This window comes from Gekko japonicus, unplaced genomic scaffold (genome assembly GCF_001447785.1).
Source record: "Gekko japonicus isolate JY-2015 unplaced genomic scaffold, Gekko_japonicus_V1.1 scaffold608, whole genome shotgun sequence".
Taxonomy (NCBI): domain Eukaryota; kingdom Metazoa; phylum Chordata; class Lepidosauria; order Squamata; family Gekkonidae; genus Gekko; species Gekko japonicus.
The window spans coordinates 932,626-952,694 of NW_015162497.1; the positions used below are offsets into that span (position 1 = coordinate 932,626).

The 20,069-nt window shown below is 43.5% G+C and overlaps 1 protein-coding gene across 1 annotated transcript in view; it reads left to right on the forward strand.

Moving 5' to 3' along the window:
• Positions 1–20,069, forward strand: part of LOC107106002 (contactin-4-like) — a gene marked incomplete at its 3' end in the record, with an annotated part of 340,090 nt that overhangs the window by 314,670 nt on the left and 5,351 nt on the right. Inside the window, exons 13-14 of the mRNA XM_015406077.1 lie at positions 4,072–4,247; positions 7,458–7,575. Of these exons, the coding sequence (XP_015261563.1) occupies positions 4,072–4,247; positions 7,458–7,575 (294 nt within the window). The remainder of the gene's footprint in view (positions 1–4,071; positions 4,248–7,457; positions 7,576–20,069) is intronic.

Genomic DNA, 20,069 nt, shown 5'->3' on the forward strand with positions numbered 1-20,069 from the left:
CTTGGCAACGGAGCTGTGACTGAACTCACGTGTAGTGGGACAAATCATTGCTCTGAGTGATGAATTCTGAACCTGCTCCCTCTGGCTGCCGCAGCTCTCTTCTCTCTGTTTTTGAAGTTCATTAGAAAAACTTCTCATTCTATTCATATTCATTAACGGGTTCTCATTTTCTTGTCAAGTGGATTAATGTTGATTCCTTGTGCCAAAGAAGAAACTGAGGAACAATGCAATTAATTTACTTGCCCAAAGTGACACAGCAAATTATTGAGAGGTGGCTATGTCTAGATATTCATCAGAAGATTTTCTCTTACCTTCCCTTAGTTTGAACGAGTCCCTGATAGAGCCGGGCAAGAAATTACGGGTTACCTCCAAGACTCCACCCTTTCTGTGGGCACTGTTCATACGTCAACACAGTGAAACTTATGCATATATCTGTCACCAGTTTTCAATAGAAGTGGTTTTAGTCTTTGTTCCATTACTTTTATTTAAAATTGCATGTAATATTTCACCCAAAAGAAATGGAAATGAAACACTTAGATCTTGCAAGAAAATTGGAGACATCCCCCCACCAAACCTGAGGGGGATCAGTGTTTCTGTCTCAGTCTTGGGTGAAAGCAGGTGTTTCCTGTACAGTAGTGCATTTTGTCTGATGTTACCTGCAAGCACAATCACCCCATCCGTTTATTTATTTATTTATTTATGGCTGGTAAAGACATGCATGAGAACAAATCTATGTACTTTTTCATCTTCACATATTACATAGCAAACCTACACACACTCACATGTGGCTCTTTTTATTAGTACTGGACTCCATACTCCCTTTTCACTTTGTGGGACCTGGAGGGCAACCACAAGAGCTGTCTTTGGTGCCACTGCCGGGGGTCAGAGCATCGGACTAGGGTCTGAGGGACCCAGGTTCCAAGCCCCACTCTGCCATGGATGTTCACTGGGCAACGTTGGGCCAGTCGTGCACTCTCAGCCTAATCTACCCCCACAGGGTTGTTGATGTGATGAGAAAGCGGAGGAGAGGAGAACCATGTCAACCACTTAAGTTTCCGGTCGGGGAGAAAGGTGGGATATAAATGAAATAAATAAAGTGAATGCATTTATAAATCCCCTGGGTTGCTGATCACTATCACCACATTGCTCAGAGTCTCTTTTTATATCTATACGGCTCAGAGTCACCTGTTCCATCACCTCCTCTCTCTCCTTTTCACTATGGATCCACGTTGGGATTTGAAGGATATAGAAGGAGTGAGAAGGAGGCATTCCAAGCTGTTTGATTTTAAAGACCGCTTAAATGTCTCCAGACTACAGAGATCAGTTCCCCTAGAGGAAATGGCAGCTTTAGAGGGCGGGCTCTCTGGCATCACACTCTCAATGAGGTCTCTCCCTTCCGAAAACTCTGCCTTTTTAGGTACTATTTCCAAGTCTCCAGGAATTTCTCAAGTCAGAGTTGGCAACCCTAGCAGTAAATGAACAATGGGAACCACTGGTAAAAGATTTTTACTGCAAATAAGTGTTATTCTACTAAGCACCAAATGAAGTCATTGTAACCTTTGGCCCCTGTTTCAAATATACGGTTTCCAAGTAGACAAAAATATCCTCTGAAATTTCTTCGCATTGTCTTCCTTCATACCATGTATTACTTTAGACAAGATAATCTGTCCTGGAATGCCCCTCTAAGGCATGTAACATCTAATGTGGCTCAAACTTCTTTAAAGGTGAGAAACTAGGTGAATCTGTATCCATAATTGCATATGACCTGCCTGTTAGCTGCTAGTGTCCAGAAATAGTTGATGATTCAAAAAATACATCTCTGCGTTCTTAACAGATACACTGAAAGCCCATGAACTATGCTACCAGTTTAAACAAATAATGAAACAAGTTCTTTCAAGGAAGGCTGGGAATCATTTAATGATTCTATTCAGCATCTTTTCGTAGAGCTAAAACTCCTGTTTGCCTTCAGACTGTTCCATAGTAGAGGATCAAGCTGTTAATTGACACCTGTTGCTTGGACACATGACTCTAATTCTTTAAAAATCTGCATTGATTATCACTTGGTATCGGGCTCAATTCAAAGTACTTTTTTTTTGCATTCAGTTTTTTTTGGGGGAGGGGGTTTCTTTAAAGCTCTAAGTGGTACTCCACAAGAACTCCACAAGAAGCACTTCCTTTTTGAGCTTTAGCATTAGCCAAGGAGTCTTTGTTCAAGTGCTTCCACAACCTGAAATCTGTTGAGAGGCTTCAAAAAGAAGAACCTTTTGAGTGGCAGAACTATGGACCTATCTTCCAAGAGAAGCTATTTGGCTGCTTTCCTTCTATCTCACAGAGGGGAAATTTCTTGTTTAAAAAGATTTTTGTTTCCCATTGCAGGAATTTGGTGCCGTTAATGACAAATCTTCGTTATTTTATCACGTAGTATTATATAGTTTGTTGATTCATTGTATTTTTATTGTAAGTAACCGAGAACAACCTTTGGATTAGTTTCCAAGGTTTCAAATGCCATACATTTAAATACATAATACATTGTGCTTTTTATATTGGCTGTTTTCGTTTTTGTTATAATCTTTGAGTGGTGCCTGAACGGCCTGATAGAAATTATATACATTAATATCAGGAACTGGTTGAGGGTCAGTAAACTGAAGCTAAATCTAGATAAGACAAAGATGCTACCATTGGTCACTAGCCAAGCATGGAGGGATGAGTCAGCTTGTCTTGGATGGGGCTGCACTTCACCTAAAACCTTCACCTAAAGCCCTCTGAAAGTAGCTTGATTGTTGATTCCCAGACAACTGGAACTAGTTTGCATCCCTAGTTATATTCAGCTATTTATATTTATAGGGCAGTTAGTTTCTTCTCACAGTTTTGCAGTTTTCTTCATGAGTGATGCATAACAATAAAACCTATAACACTAGTATAATAACCTCAAGCTGTGTGTATGTATGTGGATGGTTTCAAAAGATACATCAAACAGTAAAAATTGCTTGAATCTTTCTTTTTGAAGCTTTTTGCAAATGTTGCTCAATCAATACACTTTCAACTCAAGGCCAAAACAGTTATCACATGTTCTTTTTGTTGGTTGTATATTTATTCTTACTTTGTTAACTTGCCTCAGCTTCAGTTTTACCTCAGCCTAGTACATGTACCTGTCACTTTCTTCTATATTTCATACATTGTGTGAAAGCTAATGCCATAGTAAACCTGTCATAGCAGGGGCCTGTCAGAGTAAAGCACTTCTGCTATAGGTTTCCTATAGATTTCACTGGGAGAAAGTTAAAGTGGTGCCTGACTTTGGATAGTTTGTGTCCTTTAACTCTGGGATACCATGATACATTGTGTCTGCTACCAACACAACCACCATTCTGGAACTTGGCTGGTTGGGGCTTCTACTAGTTGAGAATACAATGGTTGTTAAAAAAAAAAAAAGGAAAACACACTACAAAGATATAATCTTTTATGTAAGTCAAAAATACTTTCTTATATTTGGACAACAAATTTGTTAAGACAATTTGGTTGACTTCCTAATTTTAATTCATCATGTGCTATGCTACAACAAAGAAAAAAATTCACTGTGGGTTGGATCTTAGTAGCTTTTCTGCTAGCACAAAATGGATAAGGGGGAGGGCCAAACTCACACAGCCTTTTGTCCATGCAAGTCTCACAATCCCTGGCATGGCCTTTTGGAGGGCCCAGGCCCATCTTCCACCATGTATTAAAGGAAAAGCTGGTAGGAGCCAGTCCTATAGCTGTACCATCAATACGTAAGCACTTCTATAACATGCACAATATGAACTTAGTTACCGTCCTCTGAGTTGGCAGTGCAGACAGCACAATAGCAAAGCACTGTACTGCTGCAAGTTACCTTTAGACTAAGCCTCTGCTGTTTGAGACTGTAAGTGCAAATTGTAAAGGCTTCAAGTCCATGCAAAACCATGCATTCTGAAGCCCCTACAGCTATTAAGTCCATGTGTTAATTGCAGTTGTTTATTTCTACTTACATGCAATAATGTGTAGGGTTTTTTACCAGGTGATAAATTCACTGGTTCCTTTTCTGTCCGTTATTTACAGATCCAACACAGTTTATAGTAGCACCTAATAGCATGGATGTCACTGCTGGTGAAAGTATTCTTCTGCCTTGCCAGGTGTCTCATGATCACCCACTAGATATTATGTTTACCTGGTCATTTAATGGACGCCTGATAGACTTTGAAAAAGACGGGGATCACTTTGAAAGAGTTGGAGGGGTAAGTATTAATATTAGTAATCTCACAAAGCTATTCCCAGTGTATTCTGGGGATTTCATTGATGAAACAGATCAAATTTTAAATAACTGTGGGATTTTATATTTATATATTTATTAAATTATGTGCTGCTTTTCTCCCAATGGGAATCCAGAGCAGCTTACAACATCATGCTCCCCTTCTCCATTTCATCTTTACAACAAGCCTGCGAGGTAGGTTACACTGAGAGTGATTGATTGGACCAAAGTTACCCAGCAAGCTTCCATGACAGAGCAGGGATTCAAACCCAGGTCTAACACACTAACCCGTTAAGATCCAAGCTGGAAAAAAAATACAGAAGAGAGAAACTAAAATGATTAAGGGGTTGGGCACCTTTCCTATCCGTAAAGGCTGAAGAGTCTGGGAAAAGAGATGACGGTGGTGGGGTATAGTACAGATTTATAAAAGTATTCACAGAGTAGAGAGAGTGGGAGAGAGATGTTTTTCTCCCTTTCCCAGAATACTAGAATTCAAGGGCATCCAACAAAGCAGTAGATTCAGGATGGACAAAAGGAAATACTTTGTTACGCAAGTAATTAAAATATACAATTCACTGTCAGAGGATGTCACGATGGCCACAGGCATAGACAGTTTTTAAAAAGGATTCAACAGATTCATGGAGGATAGGTCTATCAATGGCTACTCACCGAGAGAGAGTTCCAGATTGGCACACCACCCTCAGCCAGTCCCTTTCCAACTCAAGCTGCAGACCAAAGGGAAACCTGGGGCTCCATGCCCCCTACCCCCCCATGCTGGGCTGGCCCCTCGAAGGCAGGCTACAGGAAGCCTCTTCATAGAATCATAGAATGTTAGAATTGGAAGGGAGGTCATCTAGTCCAACCCCCTGCACACTGCAGGAGCATAGCCAAAAGAAAGCCCCACAACATACCTGAAAGATGGTCGTCCAGCCTCTACTTGAAAACGTCCAGTGAAGGAGCATCCACCACCTCCCAAGGCACTTGATAGCTACCTGGTTTACAGCAAACCTAATGCAGGTCATCCTGCTTGAAGGTTGTCTAGCTGTGATGGCATAATAGGCAATATGAAAGAATTTGCCTCTTTGTCTTTCAGGGCACCTAATTTTAGCTTTACAAGGAATGCTGCCATATAAACACTGAGTTGTAGCAGCTACGCTGCTGCTCCAGGAGCCCATCCCAATCACCATTCATTATTTTCTCCAGCAAGGAAAATGAAGATCTCAGATTTCTTGCATTTGACAAAATGGACCATGGTTCAAAGAATCATGAAACATGTCCAATAAGGCCAAGAAATTTCAGACATTATTAATGGATAGCAACCCATTAAGCTGCATGACAAACTGCCTTTTGAAAAAGTTGAGACATTACAAAAGCAACCTGTGACATGGCATGGAGGAGAAGCTGTTCGAAAGGAACACATGCAAAACTCCATTGAACTAGTGGAAGATTCTTGGGGGAGTCTAAGAAGCTCTTTGTGCCCCAGACCTCATCTGGTTGAACCTGCCCAACAGTATGCAAAATTGTTTGAATCTCTATCTCAAATGCAGTTTAGTCAGAAAAAGAGTTTGGGGCTTATTTGTTTCCCCCCATCTTTCTGTCCCTTATGAGTATGATATTAAGTTGCACTTGCTTGGGGGGGGGGGCACAGCATGGCGGCATGCGGAAGCATAAAGATACTATCATGCCTGCCTTCAGAAGTAAGCTTACTTTGTTTCTTTATAGGTTCATTAAGCCTATAAACACTTTTGTGTTTATATGTATGGAACTAATTCATTAAACACTGCACTTTTGTGTTGCAAATATTTAACCATTTTGAAAATTTATAGATATCAGTAATTTAAGAAATACTGAGGTTAAAAAAAATGATTCCCAACAGCAAACCCCCATACACTGTTCACCCTTTTGTCATCACCCGCCTCTATCTGCCGTGAGCAGAATTTGTAGGAACAAAAAACAGCAGAGTTCTGGCCCCACTGGTGGACGTCCTGATGGCACCTGGGTTTTGGCCACTGTGACACAAAGTGTTGGAGTGAGTGGGCCATTGGCCTGATTCAACATAGCTTCTTTTCTTAATTCCACTGCAGTTTCATTAATGTTGTGGAAAAAGAAAATTCTGTTCATCTTTAAACACCAGTAGGACTTATGTCACACTTCTTCTTGGAATAGTGTGCCATCTTACTTTTTCCCTGAAGGCACCTCTGTAAAATCGTCATCAGCCATTTAAAAATGGGGAGCTGAGGCTTGGAAGCTACTAATTTCCTCTCGGCCTCCTGGTATTAGCTGTCCCAGGTCTGAGACATTGGGCGACTGATATTTCCTCCCTGAAAGTAGGACAGAAAATTGCAGTTTGAAAGCTTTAACTCCTTTCCTCTACTGCCAGACAGGTGTTGGAAGACTAAAATCTGTGCAAGATGAAATGCATCACTTAAAAGTTCTTCCCTGCAGGGACCACAGCTGCAGCAGCAACAGCTGTTGCAGCAATTATACTTAACAGTGCCACAAACCCCAAAAATCTGCGCTGTATTAATATTCTTCAATTAAAAGCCTGGAATTGCAATTTTATTCTTAGATTTCTAACTGGTTGAACACTGTACCCGATGGACTGTGAGGGAACATTTTTGGAGCCACGCGATCATGCAAAACCATAATTAGTTCCATACAATTGCTAATCAGACATGAGCGCTTGGCATTGGGAAAAACAAATTGTCTGTTGTTCCACGCCAGGTGATGCAAAATTTCCTCAGAGAGTGTTGTCCTCCTGACCTTTTAATGCAAAAACGGCAGGCAATCGAAAACACTGGCTGTGGCAAGGACTGCAGATGCCTCATAATTTGGGTCGGTGTTCTCCTGTTAAGTGGAAGTAGGCGGAAAGCAGACATCTGAATACCAATGAAGTCTCCAAATTGGAAGTCTGGAGCGCAGCGGAGCAAAGCCCTGCCTGACTCGCATTTTGTCAAATCACGTCTTGTGGTAAACGGTTTGACTGACCCGGAGCTCCTGTGTCCCTGAAAGGAAACCCTGTTTCCAGCCCTTATCTCCGAGGAAAGACGCACAGATTTTAAAATGGCTTGCATTACAAATGTTTTCATCATCCGATGTAAAATAAATCCATTAGTCTCAGTGTCCTTCATGTGATAATGATGTTTAGAGCTCATTAAAAAGTCATTGTAACCACTTTCCCCTATTTTATCAGCAGGATTCAGCTGGTGATTTGATGATCAGAAGCATCCAGCTGAATCATGCTGGAAAATACGTCTGCATGGTGCAAACAAGTGTGGACAAGCTATCGGCTGCTGCAGACCTGATTGTAAGAGGTATTTGAATTTTGTTGCTGTTGTTGTCGGAAACCGCTGTTTGCACTAACTGCTTGTGCGGATAATAGCCTAAAGCACAGTTTGAAAGAGTATGCTGACTAGTAAGCCATAAGGTACCCAGGGATTTTTTTTTTTCTTTTAGCAAATGGTGAGGCAAAAAGAAATCATATATTGTAAAAAACCTCTGCAAATAATTGAAATATTGCTGCCAGTGTTAATAGGATGGAACTTGATGTGTCCTGTAGCAACTTCGGATGAAACAGCTTGCCTCACTGGTAAACCTGAGAACTTTGTGTGCAGACAGATTGCCTGTAGTCCCTCCTAGAGAGGGAAATGCGCATGCATGCTCCATATGTATGCAGAGTTTTCCCATTTATGTTCTCAGTCAGAGACTGTAGAAGAATCAGGCATCAGAAGCTTGCTTGAAAGAGCTTCACCTTCTTTTGTATTTGTTTTTTCGGCTTTTCAGTCAAATATTGGCTCCCAGCAATCAGAAGTCAATATAAATAACAATCGCAGTTGATTAAACATTTTCACTGGGGAAAACCTTCTCAGTTGGCCACTTCCTGTCTTCTCTCTGATGGCTCCATAGCTGGCAGTTGGAACCTGAACTATGGACCCCTTAACCTAAGCTGGATTCAGGTGCTTGCTGCTTCCTCTGCTGCCCTCAGTGGTGGGCCTGGTCGTTCCCTCAGTTAAAGCTGTAGCTTTCAGCAAGAGCTACAAGTACTTGGGAAGGCGCCTGGTGCTTCATTTGATGGCTTCAGCAGTGACAGTGGTGGGCAGGGTTGCCAACTTCCAGGTGGTGGTTGGAGATCTCCTGGAATTACAACTGATCTCCGGGTGACAGAGATCAGTTCACCAGGAGAAAATAGCCACTTCGAAAGGCAAACTCTACGGCATTATACCCCATTGAAATCCCTCCCTTCCCCAAACCCTGCCCTCCTCAGGCTCCACCCCCAAGCTCTCCCAGTATTTCCCAACCCAGAGCTGGTAGCCCTAGACTAGTGCAACACAGGCTTTCAGCCAGAGCTTGCTGTTTGCTGAATTTCCTCTGGGAAAGAGGAAACAGAATTGCAGTTTGTTCATCAGGCTTCACTGGTCTGTTCTTTAGTTTTAGCATTATTTGATAAATGCCCTGCTGTATGTAAATAATGGCTCATGTGAAATAGCGTTGCCCCAAACCAGTGGCCTTTGTACCATACATTCAACTAAGCCATTCTTTTAGGGCAGACGTTTATCTGCTACGCCTGGATGAGCCAAGTTCACGCAATTCCTATTCGGTTATTATCAGTGGCAAGAAGAATCAGTATTCAGAAAAGGTCTCAAAAAGCTATACTCCCAACCAGCAGACATTTATAAATTCCCCATTTCATTAATGGTATAGAACTGAAGAAGAAAATCTGTTTTCTAAAATTTTGTTCCCCTCAGAAAAAGCTTTGGTGACATTGACTTGGGGTCATGAGAGGAAGTGAGTTCTCTACAAAGGATGACAGATTCAAAATAGAGAGTATTTCTTGTATACATAGGACATTGGTGCATACTCATTTTGGCTCGTATAAAATACGAGTTAGAATACAGATCCTGATTTAACAGTGATACCATCTTCCCAGGGAAAGCTGAGAATTGTACTTATAAGAGCAGAGAGGTTAGGGAGAAATCTCAGTACTCCACAAAATTAAAATATATGTTATTCTCTGCAGAAACCCATGACAGCTACAGTGGTTTAATATAGGTGTATAAAACATAACTGTTTATTTGTTTTAATATATTCATTAGGGATGGGCATGAACCCCAAAAAATCTGGTTCGGTTCGGAGGCCACTGAAGTCCAGTAAGGCCTCGAACCATTGAGTTTGGTCCCCCGTTTCTCCTGGCTGCAGTAAGCCATGGCTGGGAGAAAGGGGGAGATCCTCTGGGAAGGGTTTCACTTCCCCTGCTTCCAAGCGGGGGAGGAATGAAACCAACAGGTTTAATGGCTCGCAGCCATTTAAACCTAACAGCTGACAGGCAGACCCACCCCACTTTTAGGTTTAAATGGCTGTCAGCCATTTCACCGGTCCATTTTGCTTCCCCCCCACTTCCAAACGCAGCGGGGCAGGTGCACCCATTAGCTGTTAGGCTGCAACGGCTGGCAACCGTTTCAGCAGTTCATTTCACTTCCCCTGCTTCAAAGTGGGTGGAAGTGAAACTGACTTGTGAAATGGCTCACAGCCATTTAAATGAAATGGCTCACAGCCATGGGTACTCCATGAAATTGCTGAGCGGTCAGGTTAGAACGGATAAAAGGACGTACTTCTTCACCCAAAGAGTGATTAACACATGGAATTCACTGCCACAGGAAGTGGTGGCAGCTACAAGCATGGATGGCTTCAAAAGGGAATTAGATAAGCATATGGAGCAGAGGACCATCAGTGGCTATTAGCCACAAGGTATAGATAGGGACTCTGGGGCAAGTGATGCTCTGTCTTCTTGGTGCTTGGGGGGGGTCAACAGTGGGAGGGCTTCTAATGTCCTGGCCCCACTGGTGGACCTCCTGATGGCACTGGTATTTCTGGCCACTGTGGGATACAGAGTGTTGGACTGGATGGGCCTTTGGCCTGATCCAACATTGGCATCTCTTATGTTCTTATGTTCTTAAAACTAACAGGTCAGCTGCGGACCCACACTGCTCAACTGTTAGGTTTAAATAGCCTGAGCAGCCAAACCAGACAAAAGTCCAGTAAATGATCGGGGAAGGCACCATGTTTGGGGGTCCTAACTGGCCCAAGTTCATGACGAATTTTAGCTCATGAGCTGGTTCATGCCCACCCCTAATATTTATAGCATTGATAATAAAAGACCAGTGGCCATCTAGGCAAAATACTTAACTGTTTTTATGGTGGTCTGCAGCCTCCCCGTATAGTTTAATTGGAGTACACTGGTGCTCAGGAAGGAGTCTAATGTAATTCCATCTCTGACGCTAATATACTTTGTGTTGTCCAAATGGGAAATTGCCCTGAAGTCCCATGTATACTTCTCTAGGCCCCTTGAAAGAAGAACTGGTATGTAATAAACAATATTTCAGTGGCCCATTTTCAGCCATCGTGGCTTTCAAGCAAGGACAATTTTGCCAGAATAGGGTTCCCACAATATGCAAGGGTCCCAGAATTACCTTGGGCCCTGTTTGTGGGCCTGCATCAAAGGGGAGGAGGTAGATACTGCTCGCCGGCCACCAGGGCCAATTAGCAGTGTGGCTGAGGGGGGAAACAGCTGGGGAAGCCTCTGTGGCTGTGCAGACTCCGCCAGGCTCCCCCATGCCCCCTTCCAGCCTGGCCAGTCAAGCTCGGCCTGATGTGGACAGGGGGCAGGAGGAAGGCCAGCAGACCACAGTGAGGGAGTTCTCCCTCAGGTCCACTGAACAAGGATATAAAGGGCCCCTCCACATCACCACAGGCAGTTGGCCTTATGTCTCCAGTGGCAGCAGCGAACAGCTTACAGCAGCCACAAGAGACCAGCAACAGCCACAGAAGGTCAGCGACAAGCACACTATTAAGGAAGTTGAAACAGTGGCCAGGGTCATCTCTTGGGCTGCTTCCATGGTGGGGGGAGCTTTCGGGTTCTTGCCCACATCCTCACGTAGCCTCCATGCACAGCAGCTGCTTTGTGTGAGCTGAGTAAGGAACAGGCAACCCCCCCCCCCGCCCTTTCTAATTGATTTCACTCAGACTGCATCCAGGCCAGGCAGCTGCTTACTGAAGGCCAGACAGCCCCCCCCCCCAGCACACCCTTCATGACCAGAGTGAAATCACTGGGGAATTGGGCTTCATAAGGCCATGCATTGGTCACAACAGTTTTGGCAGAATAGGGTTCCACCATTTAAAAAATATTTATTTATTTATTTATTTTGTTTATACCCATCCTTTCGCCTCAATGGGAACCCAAAGTGGCTCACAGCATTGTCCACGTCTCTGTTTTATCCACACAACGACCTTGCGAGGTAGGTTAAGCTGACAGTGTGTGCCTGGCCCAAGGTCACCCAGCAAGCTTCCATGGCAGACTGGGGACTCAAACCTGGATCTCCCAGATCCTAGTCTGAGACTCTAACCACTACACCATGCTGGCTTTCAGTATTCCTAGTTTATTATCATGTCCATATTGAAATTACTGCAGTTAGCCTCTGTTTTAATGCATTATGCTGTTGGTTCTGAATCCCATGGTCACACTATGACCTGTTAAAACACCAAGAAGTAGCTATCCTGCTGTAGCCAGGAAGGAAGAGAAAGGAGAATGAAGAACCTGATCATTGTCCATTTGAAAAGACAGCAGTGGTTTATCAGCTGTTTCCTCGTGGGAGCAAGATATATTGTTGCTGCACTAAATGTATACTCCATTTAATGAGGACGAGGAGCAATGAACAGTTTAAATACCAATAAATTAGACTGCTAAATATTTAAAATCTGTAATAGTTGAAGTTCTTAACTGAAAGTATATGCATCATTTTGCAGGGAATGATCTTAAATTCTACTAGGAGTCTGTTAGAGGAAAATATATTGGAAGGAGCTGGCAAATACAGTTAATGACTTTACTGCTGCATTTTGAATTTCTCCTCCCCCCCCCAAAAAAAAGGCATTTTCCTAGCCCATTGCACCATCTACTGGTTAGGAGACTACAGCACTCAAGCTTCCTTATCTGTTGTTGACAGCTAGTGATGGAAAGGCACAGTCAAACACTATCTGTTAGAGCTTGACTTGAGCTGAAAAACTCATTCATCAGAGTGGCTGAGAGTCCCTCGCCAGTATCATGACTACATATGTTTTAGGTTTGCAGTCTTCAATACACCACCATATTTGACTGCTAGGAATCACAGGATAAAGGGAATCTTGAACACTAATTAACATAGTGCAGCTCAAGTGTTCTGAATCTGATCGAGTGGGTTCTTGCCTACAGAACAACAGAAATGCATTTAAATTAGCCTGGTCTTTGTGGTGCCTGACAATAACACAACCACTTTTCTGGATTCCAATAGCAGGATCATAAGAAGTAATGATACACTCTGTCCCCAATAGACATCTCCTTGTAATGCAAGACACAAAATCGCCATTCAGCCTGGAAGTTGTAAGTGGGGTTATTTTGCTCTGAAGATACATGGCCCACCCCATTTTATTAAGAATAACAGTGCAGAGGTGTACGTATGCATATATTTATTACAGTCATTAGACGTTAAAAGAAAATGCATCCCCATTGTTGATGTAACCAGAAACCTCCATCAAGTCACACATAGCTGTCATACTTTTCATGTGTATTCAGGTGCACATCTGAGAGTGCATTCCATAAAAAGTAATGCAAGATGGATACTTATCTGCAGTATTTCAATGGGAGATCATCCTCAATATTGGAATGTACTCCATCTCCCCTTCTATGTAAAGGCAATGGGGACTCACGTAGGCAAATCTGATTAATTACATGGCACTGTGACAACACCCTTATGAATAGTCGGACTCTAGAATACCATGGATGCTACCTAGAAACAAGGGCCTCAGAATTATGGAGCAAATGTATTTCTGCATACCTGAACCATTACACCCAAAGAGATGTAACATTAAAATGTGAACTTCCTCTGTCTCTTACATCTTGCATTTATTTTATTTTTATTTTCCTTATGACGGGGTATAGTTTCTGCATTGCCTCGATTATTAATAGCCATGAGCCAGATAAAACTGCTTATGAGCCATCAGTCTGGCTATTCATGCCCCAAAGCTGATCCACGAATTTCCAAAATACCAGTGGAACAGCACTGAATGCTTGATGGCAGGCATCCGTTCTCTGAACTGCGGGCTAAGTGTCATGCAGAACTGAAGCCATAGCAAGAGTACAACAATGGAAGTAATTTCTTGTCTCATTCACTTTAAATCATTGGATGTCTTTTCGCCTTCTTTCCTATCTTTCCATTTTAGAGTAGCCGCTGAACATGCTCACAGAAATCAATAGTGAGTGCACGAATCTGCAAATGAATTCCCAGTTCAGAATCTGCACCAGCTCATTATACACAGGGTTCAGATCTCTCTAGGGATGCCAACCCTACTGCTATTGCAGGAGACCTCCCAGCAACCTGGTGCTTTGCCCACTGGTGCCTCAGGGACCAGCAGGAGGATATGGGGTGGGGGGTGTTGAGAATGGAGGACACACCAGAACTGCACTGGAGTGACGTCACTTCCAGTAAAAAAACAGACGTGTCATAATGGATACTCTAGAATTTGCAAAAACTCTATGGTAAAACAGAGTTTTTGTAAATTCTAGAGCATCTGATGACATCACTGCCGTTTTTAACAGAAGTGCCACCAGTGCTCTAGCACAGTGCCAGCACACTAGGCCCCGCCTCCCCAATTTCTCTTGGGGGTTGTCAGCTGCGGCATGGCAACCCTAAGCCACTCCGAAGTCTGGGCTTTGTTTATAATCAACTCAGCTTGTCACAAACCTTCCCTGCAACCTTTGTCCCTTTCCCTTGTTCACCATAACTGACCTGGCAGTAGGGGTAAAAGGAAGAGCTTCTAGCATTGTGCTAGTCTGCAGAACTAGCATCCAACTAAAATAGGCATGCAGCCCCCAGCTATACCAGCACAACAGGAAATAAAGTCCCTGTGATCTGTGAGATGTTGCTACCATTTACAGATCTTATGCTACTGGCAACTCTGGATTCTTACACTCCTTAATTCCCAGTTCAGAATCTGCACCAGCTCATTATACACAGGGTTCAGATCTCTCTAGGGATGCCAACCCTACTGCTATTGCATGCTCACAGAAATCAATAGTGAGTGCACGAATCTGCAAATTTTGCTGTGTAAGAAAGACCAGTGTTGCAAAGATCTTAGCTGGCCGAATTCCCTTTTATGGAGCAAATTACGTAATCCTCAAAGATTCTGGTGTATAGATGGCTGCCAAGTAGTCTGTCAACTATCACTAAAGGGAAGGACAGTAGAAAACCCATCCATATTTAGTGGCCTGTTGAAGGAGAATTTTCCTCCCACTCCATCGGATGCTTCCCATGCATACTGACCAGGAACCCTTGTAGCTCACCTGCTGTTTCTGCACCCCCTATTTGAAGCTCTGCACACAACCTCAGAACTGCCAAATACATACCCCACATGATCTTGGGAAAACAGTTCACTGGTATGGACTTTTTTGGGAGGAACATTTTCAGAAGCCTCCCAAGTGTTTGCTTGAAAGCAAAGACTAATCCTTATGTTCCCTTGGATTAACTAAAATAAGAACTAGCAAGGAAGAGACCTTTGTCAGCTTTCATCTATGAACCTTAGTTTGCTTGTCCTGCCTTATAAGAGGGTGTAAAGACTAGGTAATCCTTGTCTGAATTCACTAAAAACAATACTTTTGTTTTGTAAGTCCTTTATTTTCCTTACACAGTTCCCTTCATGTGACTGTGACTTTAGACTGAACATTAAAAGGGGGGGTCCTACCTGTGAGATACTTCCTTAGTGTTCTCTCCCCAATGGCCAGTTGCTCAGCTCACACTTCTTCAGCTACAGGAAAGTTTAAGGAGGAAAAGGCAATTGCCTTGGTAGAGAGAAGGGGCTCACCCAGGTACCCTTCTTAAACAGAGAAGAGACTTCCTTTGTCACGTACATTCACACCCTAGCAGCTAAGATTCAAGAGTGTTCTGTAACAGTCTATGTGGCAACAAAGAGTTAAACCACCAGATGGTGGCGGTTCATCTTCTGTCTTCGGTGCAGTCCCATATTGGGACTGTGCTTGCTCAGGCCTGCCCCAGATAGGTTTTTTTAGCTTGATACCATCAAAGGGGGGAGCCCCTCCTTGTCGAAACTGACACGGAGTTTGACCCTATGATACATTCCCCGAGGTGGTGCTTCACTATTCCCAGGTCCATCATCAAGTCCCTGTTTAAAGGTGTTGATTTGGGATTTTGGGTACCAGATACCACCCTTACTACTGACACATCTTTGATGGGGTGGGGAGCCCATTGCAAGGGCCTTTCCATGCAGGGTAGATTGTCTTCGCTCAGCAGGGAGTCTTGATCTTTGAGCAGTTCATTTCACCCTTACCTCCCTTGCAGATATCCTTCAGTGCAAGAAGGTCTTAATTCAGACAGACAACACTACTTCCATGTACTATTTGAACAAGCAGGATGGGATTGAAGACTCTGTGTGCAGAAGCAGTCACTGTCTGGGAAGTGGCTGTCAAAAATCATATTTCTACCAGGGCCATTCATATAGTGGGGTCTCCCAACTCTGCTGCCAACCAGCTAAGCATAGTCTACAACTACGAGTGGTCTGTCAAGACCAAGTATTTGATCCGGGTGTTCAGCAGATGGTGGTTCTCTCAGGTGGACCTGTTCACCACGCACAAGTCCAGAAAACCCCAAAGTTTCTGCTCCCTGACAGGCAGTGATCCCTCATTCTTAGGAGGCATGTTCCAGATTCCCTGGAGAGGAGCTCTATTCTGTGCTTTCCTTCCATTCCTCCTTTTGAGCCAGGTGCTGGGAAAGATCATGGTGGAGAATGCAGACTGCATTCTGATAGCACCAGTCTGGCCACAGCAGATGTGGTTTGTGAGATTCCTTCAGTTGGCAGATCCAGAATACATAGAGCTTCCCCTGGTCCAGGACCGGCTGACATCGGGCCCCTTGTTACACCACAATGTAGAACACCTGCATCTGATGGCATGGAGAATTCAACCCAGGGTTCCACGTTTGCGCCTGAGGTCTAGAACGTTTTCATTCAGGCTAGAAAGCTCTCTATAAGATGTTCCCAACCTAGGAAGTGATCACGGTTTGAGGAGTGGTCACTGTTTTTGAATATTTGTTATCATTAGCACAGAGGGAGTTGGCAGTGTCCTCCGTTAAGGTTCACCTGGCGGCCATTTCTGCATACCATGATCTGGTTGAAGGTTCTTTTGTTTGCCCACAAGCTGTCCTGATGCTTCCTTAAGGGCCTAGTTAATGTCCCGTTCCCCCCCCCCCCGGTTCCAAATTCCAAGTTCCGCAGTGGTCTCTCTCTTTGATCCTGGTGAGTCTCAGAGGTTCCGGTTTTGAGCCTTTGGCCTCTTGCTCACTGGCTTTGCTGTCAAGGAAGATGGCATTTCTGGTAGCAGTGGCATCTGTTAGGAGGATGAGTGAGTTAGCGGCCCACCTTTCCTGAAGCTCTTCAATGAGAAGGCCGTGTTACACCCTAGTTTAGAGTTTCTGCCCAATGTGGTTTCTAAGTTCCACCTTGCTCAGAGGTGGTTTTGCCTGTCTTTTCCCCATCCCCTCCTTCCAAGGTGGAAAAAGCCTTACATTCCTTAGATGTCAGGAAGGCCTGATTATATTATAGTGTCAGGACAAGACCTTTCTGAGTAGACCAGAGTCTATTTGTCTGTTGTGCAGGTCCTAAGAAGGGCAGGGCAGCTTCTTCACAGTCCATAGCTAGGTGGGTCATGGCAGCTATCAGGTCCTGTTATGAGACCTCTAGCAAGCTCTGTCCACTGGAGGTTAAGGCTCACTCCATGAGGGCACAAAGATCCTTGGCCACTTTCCATCGCAGAGTACCCATCATGGGCATCTGTAAGGTTGCAACGTGGGTGGCTGAGGACACATTTGTCAAGCACTACACACTAGGAGGGATGCAGAGCTTGGCAAATAGGCCCTCCAGTTGTTGTTCCAATGAGAGCATCACCCTTCTCCTGTAACTGATTTCATCAATGTCTTCTGTGTGGACACACGTTCCATCTCTCCTGCCCCGCTATGAGCTATCCTGGGTTCTTCCTGTTGAGAGTTTTGCGGCAGCTTCAAAGGAACTGAGGGTGAGGGGGGGAAAACATCCCCCCTCAGAGCACATGATGGTTTGGGTGTGAAAATGCCATCACATCAGCTCCAAAGGGGAGGGGTTCCCCCCTTTGATGGTATCAAGCTAGAAAAAACTGTCCCGGGCAGGCCTGCCCAAGCACAGTCCAGTGTGTGTCTGCTCTGCACAGAAGACATTGATTAATGTCATTTACAGGTTTTCTGTCCAAAAGCAGAGAATCCACAAGTATTGGTTGTTGTGCAAAAGCCTCTAAACATACACACCCACAGCAGATCTGTGCTCCTTTAGAACCACTATGCCCTGGATTCTGCAAGCTAGCATGTAGAACCTAGTACAAATTCTGTTTCTGCCCATTGCTGCCTCCAGGTATTTTTGGAAGCCGGGTTGCCAGCACCAGGTTGTGAAATACCTGGAGACTTGGTGGGTAGAGCCTGGAGAGGGTGGGACTTGGTGCGGCAAGGGACTGATAGAATGCTAAGAGCCTGCCTTCCAAAGCAGCCATTTTCTCCAGGTGAACTGACCTCTGTCGCCCTGAGATCAGTTGTAATCCTAGGATATCTCCAGCCACCACCTAGAGGTTGGCGACCCTATTTGGAAGGGAAGGAGAAGGGGCTCTTCATTAGGAGTTTTGTATGGGGAGGTGATAAATTGGGCTACCCAGATTAAGGAATTTAATTCCATCCCCAATTGCCCTGTTTTGGTTAGGCAGGCTGCACCTCAGACGTTTTGTTATATTTAAGCCTAGAACTCAGACGTTTCGTTATATTTAAGCCTATTTAGGACTGCATTATTGCCTGGGCTTCTGAGTGCAGTCTGGCCATCCGTCTATTCGACTGTATGCTGCCTCTAACCTTCAAGCATTTGGATTCAAATTATTCCATAAAACAAGGCATGGTCTGCTTAGCAACCTCAGACTTAATTAAGTAATTTTTGAAGCATGAATTGAAATGCTGAATCTTCAGTATAACCTTACTTCTCACTGCATTATGGAATGTAGAACATCTCACTGTGTGAGCTATTTCCCTCCAGCAAGAACATTTAAAGTATTCGCTTTCACAGCTGGTCAGTCTTCTTACAGTGAATGTTTCATAGGCAATATGGTGTAAGATTTTATATACCTAAAAATGTGTAACTACCTAATGGTCAAGAAGATAGAACTACAAGGGAAAGATGAGGCACTTCTGACTTCTCTAATAGCTTACTGCTCCTTTAATTTAAAACTTTATTTCAGGGTAATCTCATTGAATCCTCACTGAAACTAAGCTGAAAAAGGTTATACTTGTCCAGCAGTGGTTGCTTCAACCTTTTATTTAACTTTCTTACTGCTTCCTGACACAATATTTCAGGATGACTTTGCCAAAGCATGCTTTTCTCATTGAACCAACCAAGTATATTATATCTAAAATTGCTATTATTGCGGTGACAGCTAGAAATACTACAAAGAATTTTGTACAGGTGAATGTAGTTTGTTGTTACAAAGACTCTATGACCTAAATGCCGCATTGGTGACAGCCCTGCCAATAATTGGCTCTTCCAGTCAATATTTTGACTTTTAAGCTGTGTTACTAACTTACACTTGGGTTGTACACCTTTTTACAATGTATGGTTTAAAGCAACTCATCTTGTTGGTTGATTGACTGTGTTATTTGAATTTCTGACCTCTTCCAACTTTGAAGGATCAGAAATATCTTCCTTTTTTGGGGGGGGGGTAAAAAAAAATCCTGATGGTTTTTTAAATAGCAGGAAAAAGATAAACATGCACAGCCTGATCCAACCAGGGTTTTCATTCCTGAAAAAGGGAGAGGGGCTCCCCTTTCCTTGCTGTGGATCATTGAAACTCTAGGGACAAAAACCACATGGAAGGGAATTGTACTAAAGCAAGGAATTAGGTGACGAATAAAATCTCTCAATTTAGATTACTTACTTACTTACTTACTTACTTATTTGAATTTTTACCCTGCCCTCCCAGCCAGAGCCATCTCAGGACAGCTTGCATAAAACAGACAATTACATTAACAACATACGTTACGATTAAAACAATTCTAAAACCATAATAAAGTGCTAGTAATCGTTGGTAATCATTGTATTAAACATGTTCATCTCCAGATAGTAAAAATTTACCTGAACAAACACTTGTTATGTCTGTAGAGAAATGTACCCAATGGTGACTGTCTGGAAAAAGTGTGTAACTGAGAATCTTTCTTGTCTTCACTGTTTCAACTGGATACTGTTAATTCACCATGATATCCAAGACATTTATATCTTTCTAGGTGAAAGCAATATATATATAAAATGCAAGTTACATCTAAAACCTAGCACCCAACCAGAAGAATACCAATGAGGGAAAGTCAGTTGCAGTCATTTTAATTTTTTATTTAATTTTAAGAAACTTTATTAACAGAAATACAATACAAGAAAAAGTCATTGAACTGAGGTGTATAACCAGGGGTTGTTTGGGGCCGGAGCACTGCTCCGACAGCCCCGGTGGTGGCAAGCCCCGCCCCCAGCTCCCCGCCTCCAAGCTCCTTCAGTCTAGAGTCACGCCCCATAGAATACAATGGAATACAATGGCCCCATAGAGTAGAATGGAGAGATCGCGCCACTTCTGCAGTGCGATTCCAGAGAGAAGGGGTTTAAAATTTAAACCCCTTCTCTCTTCGCTTCCCCCCCCCCCCCCACACCCCCCCAGCCCCTCTTC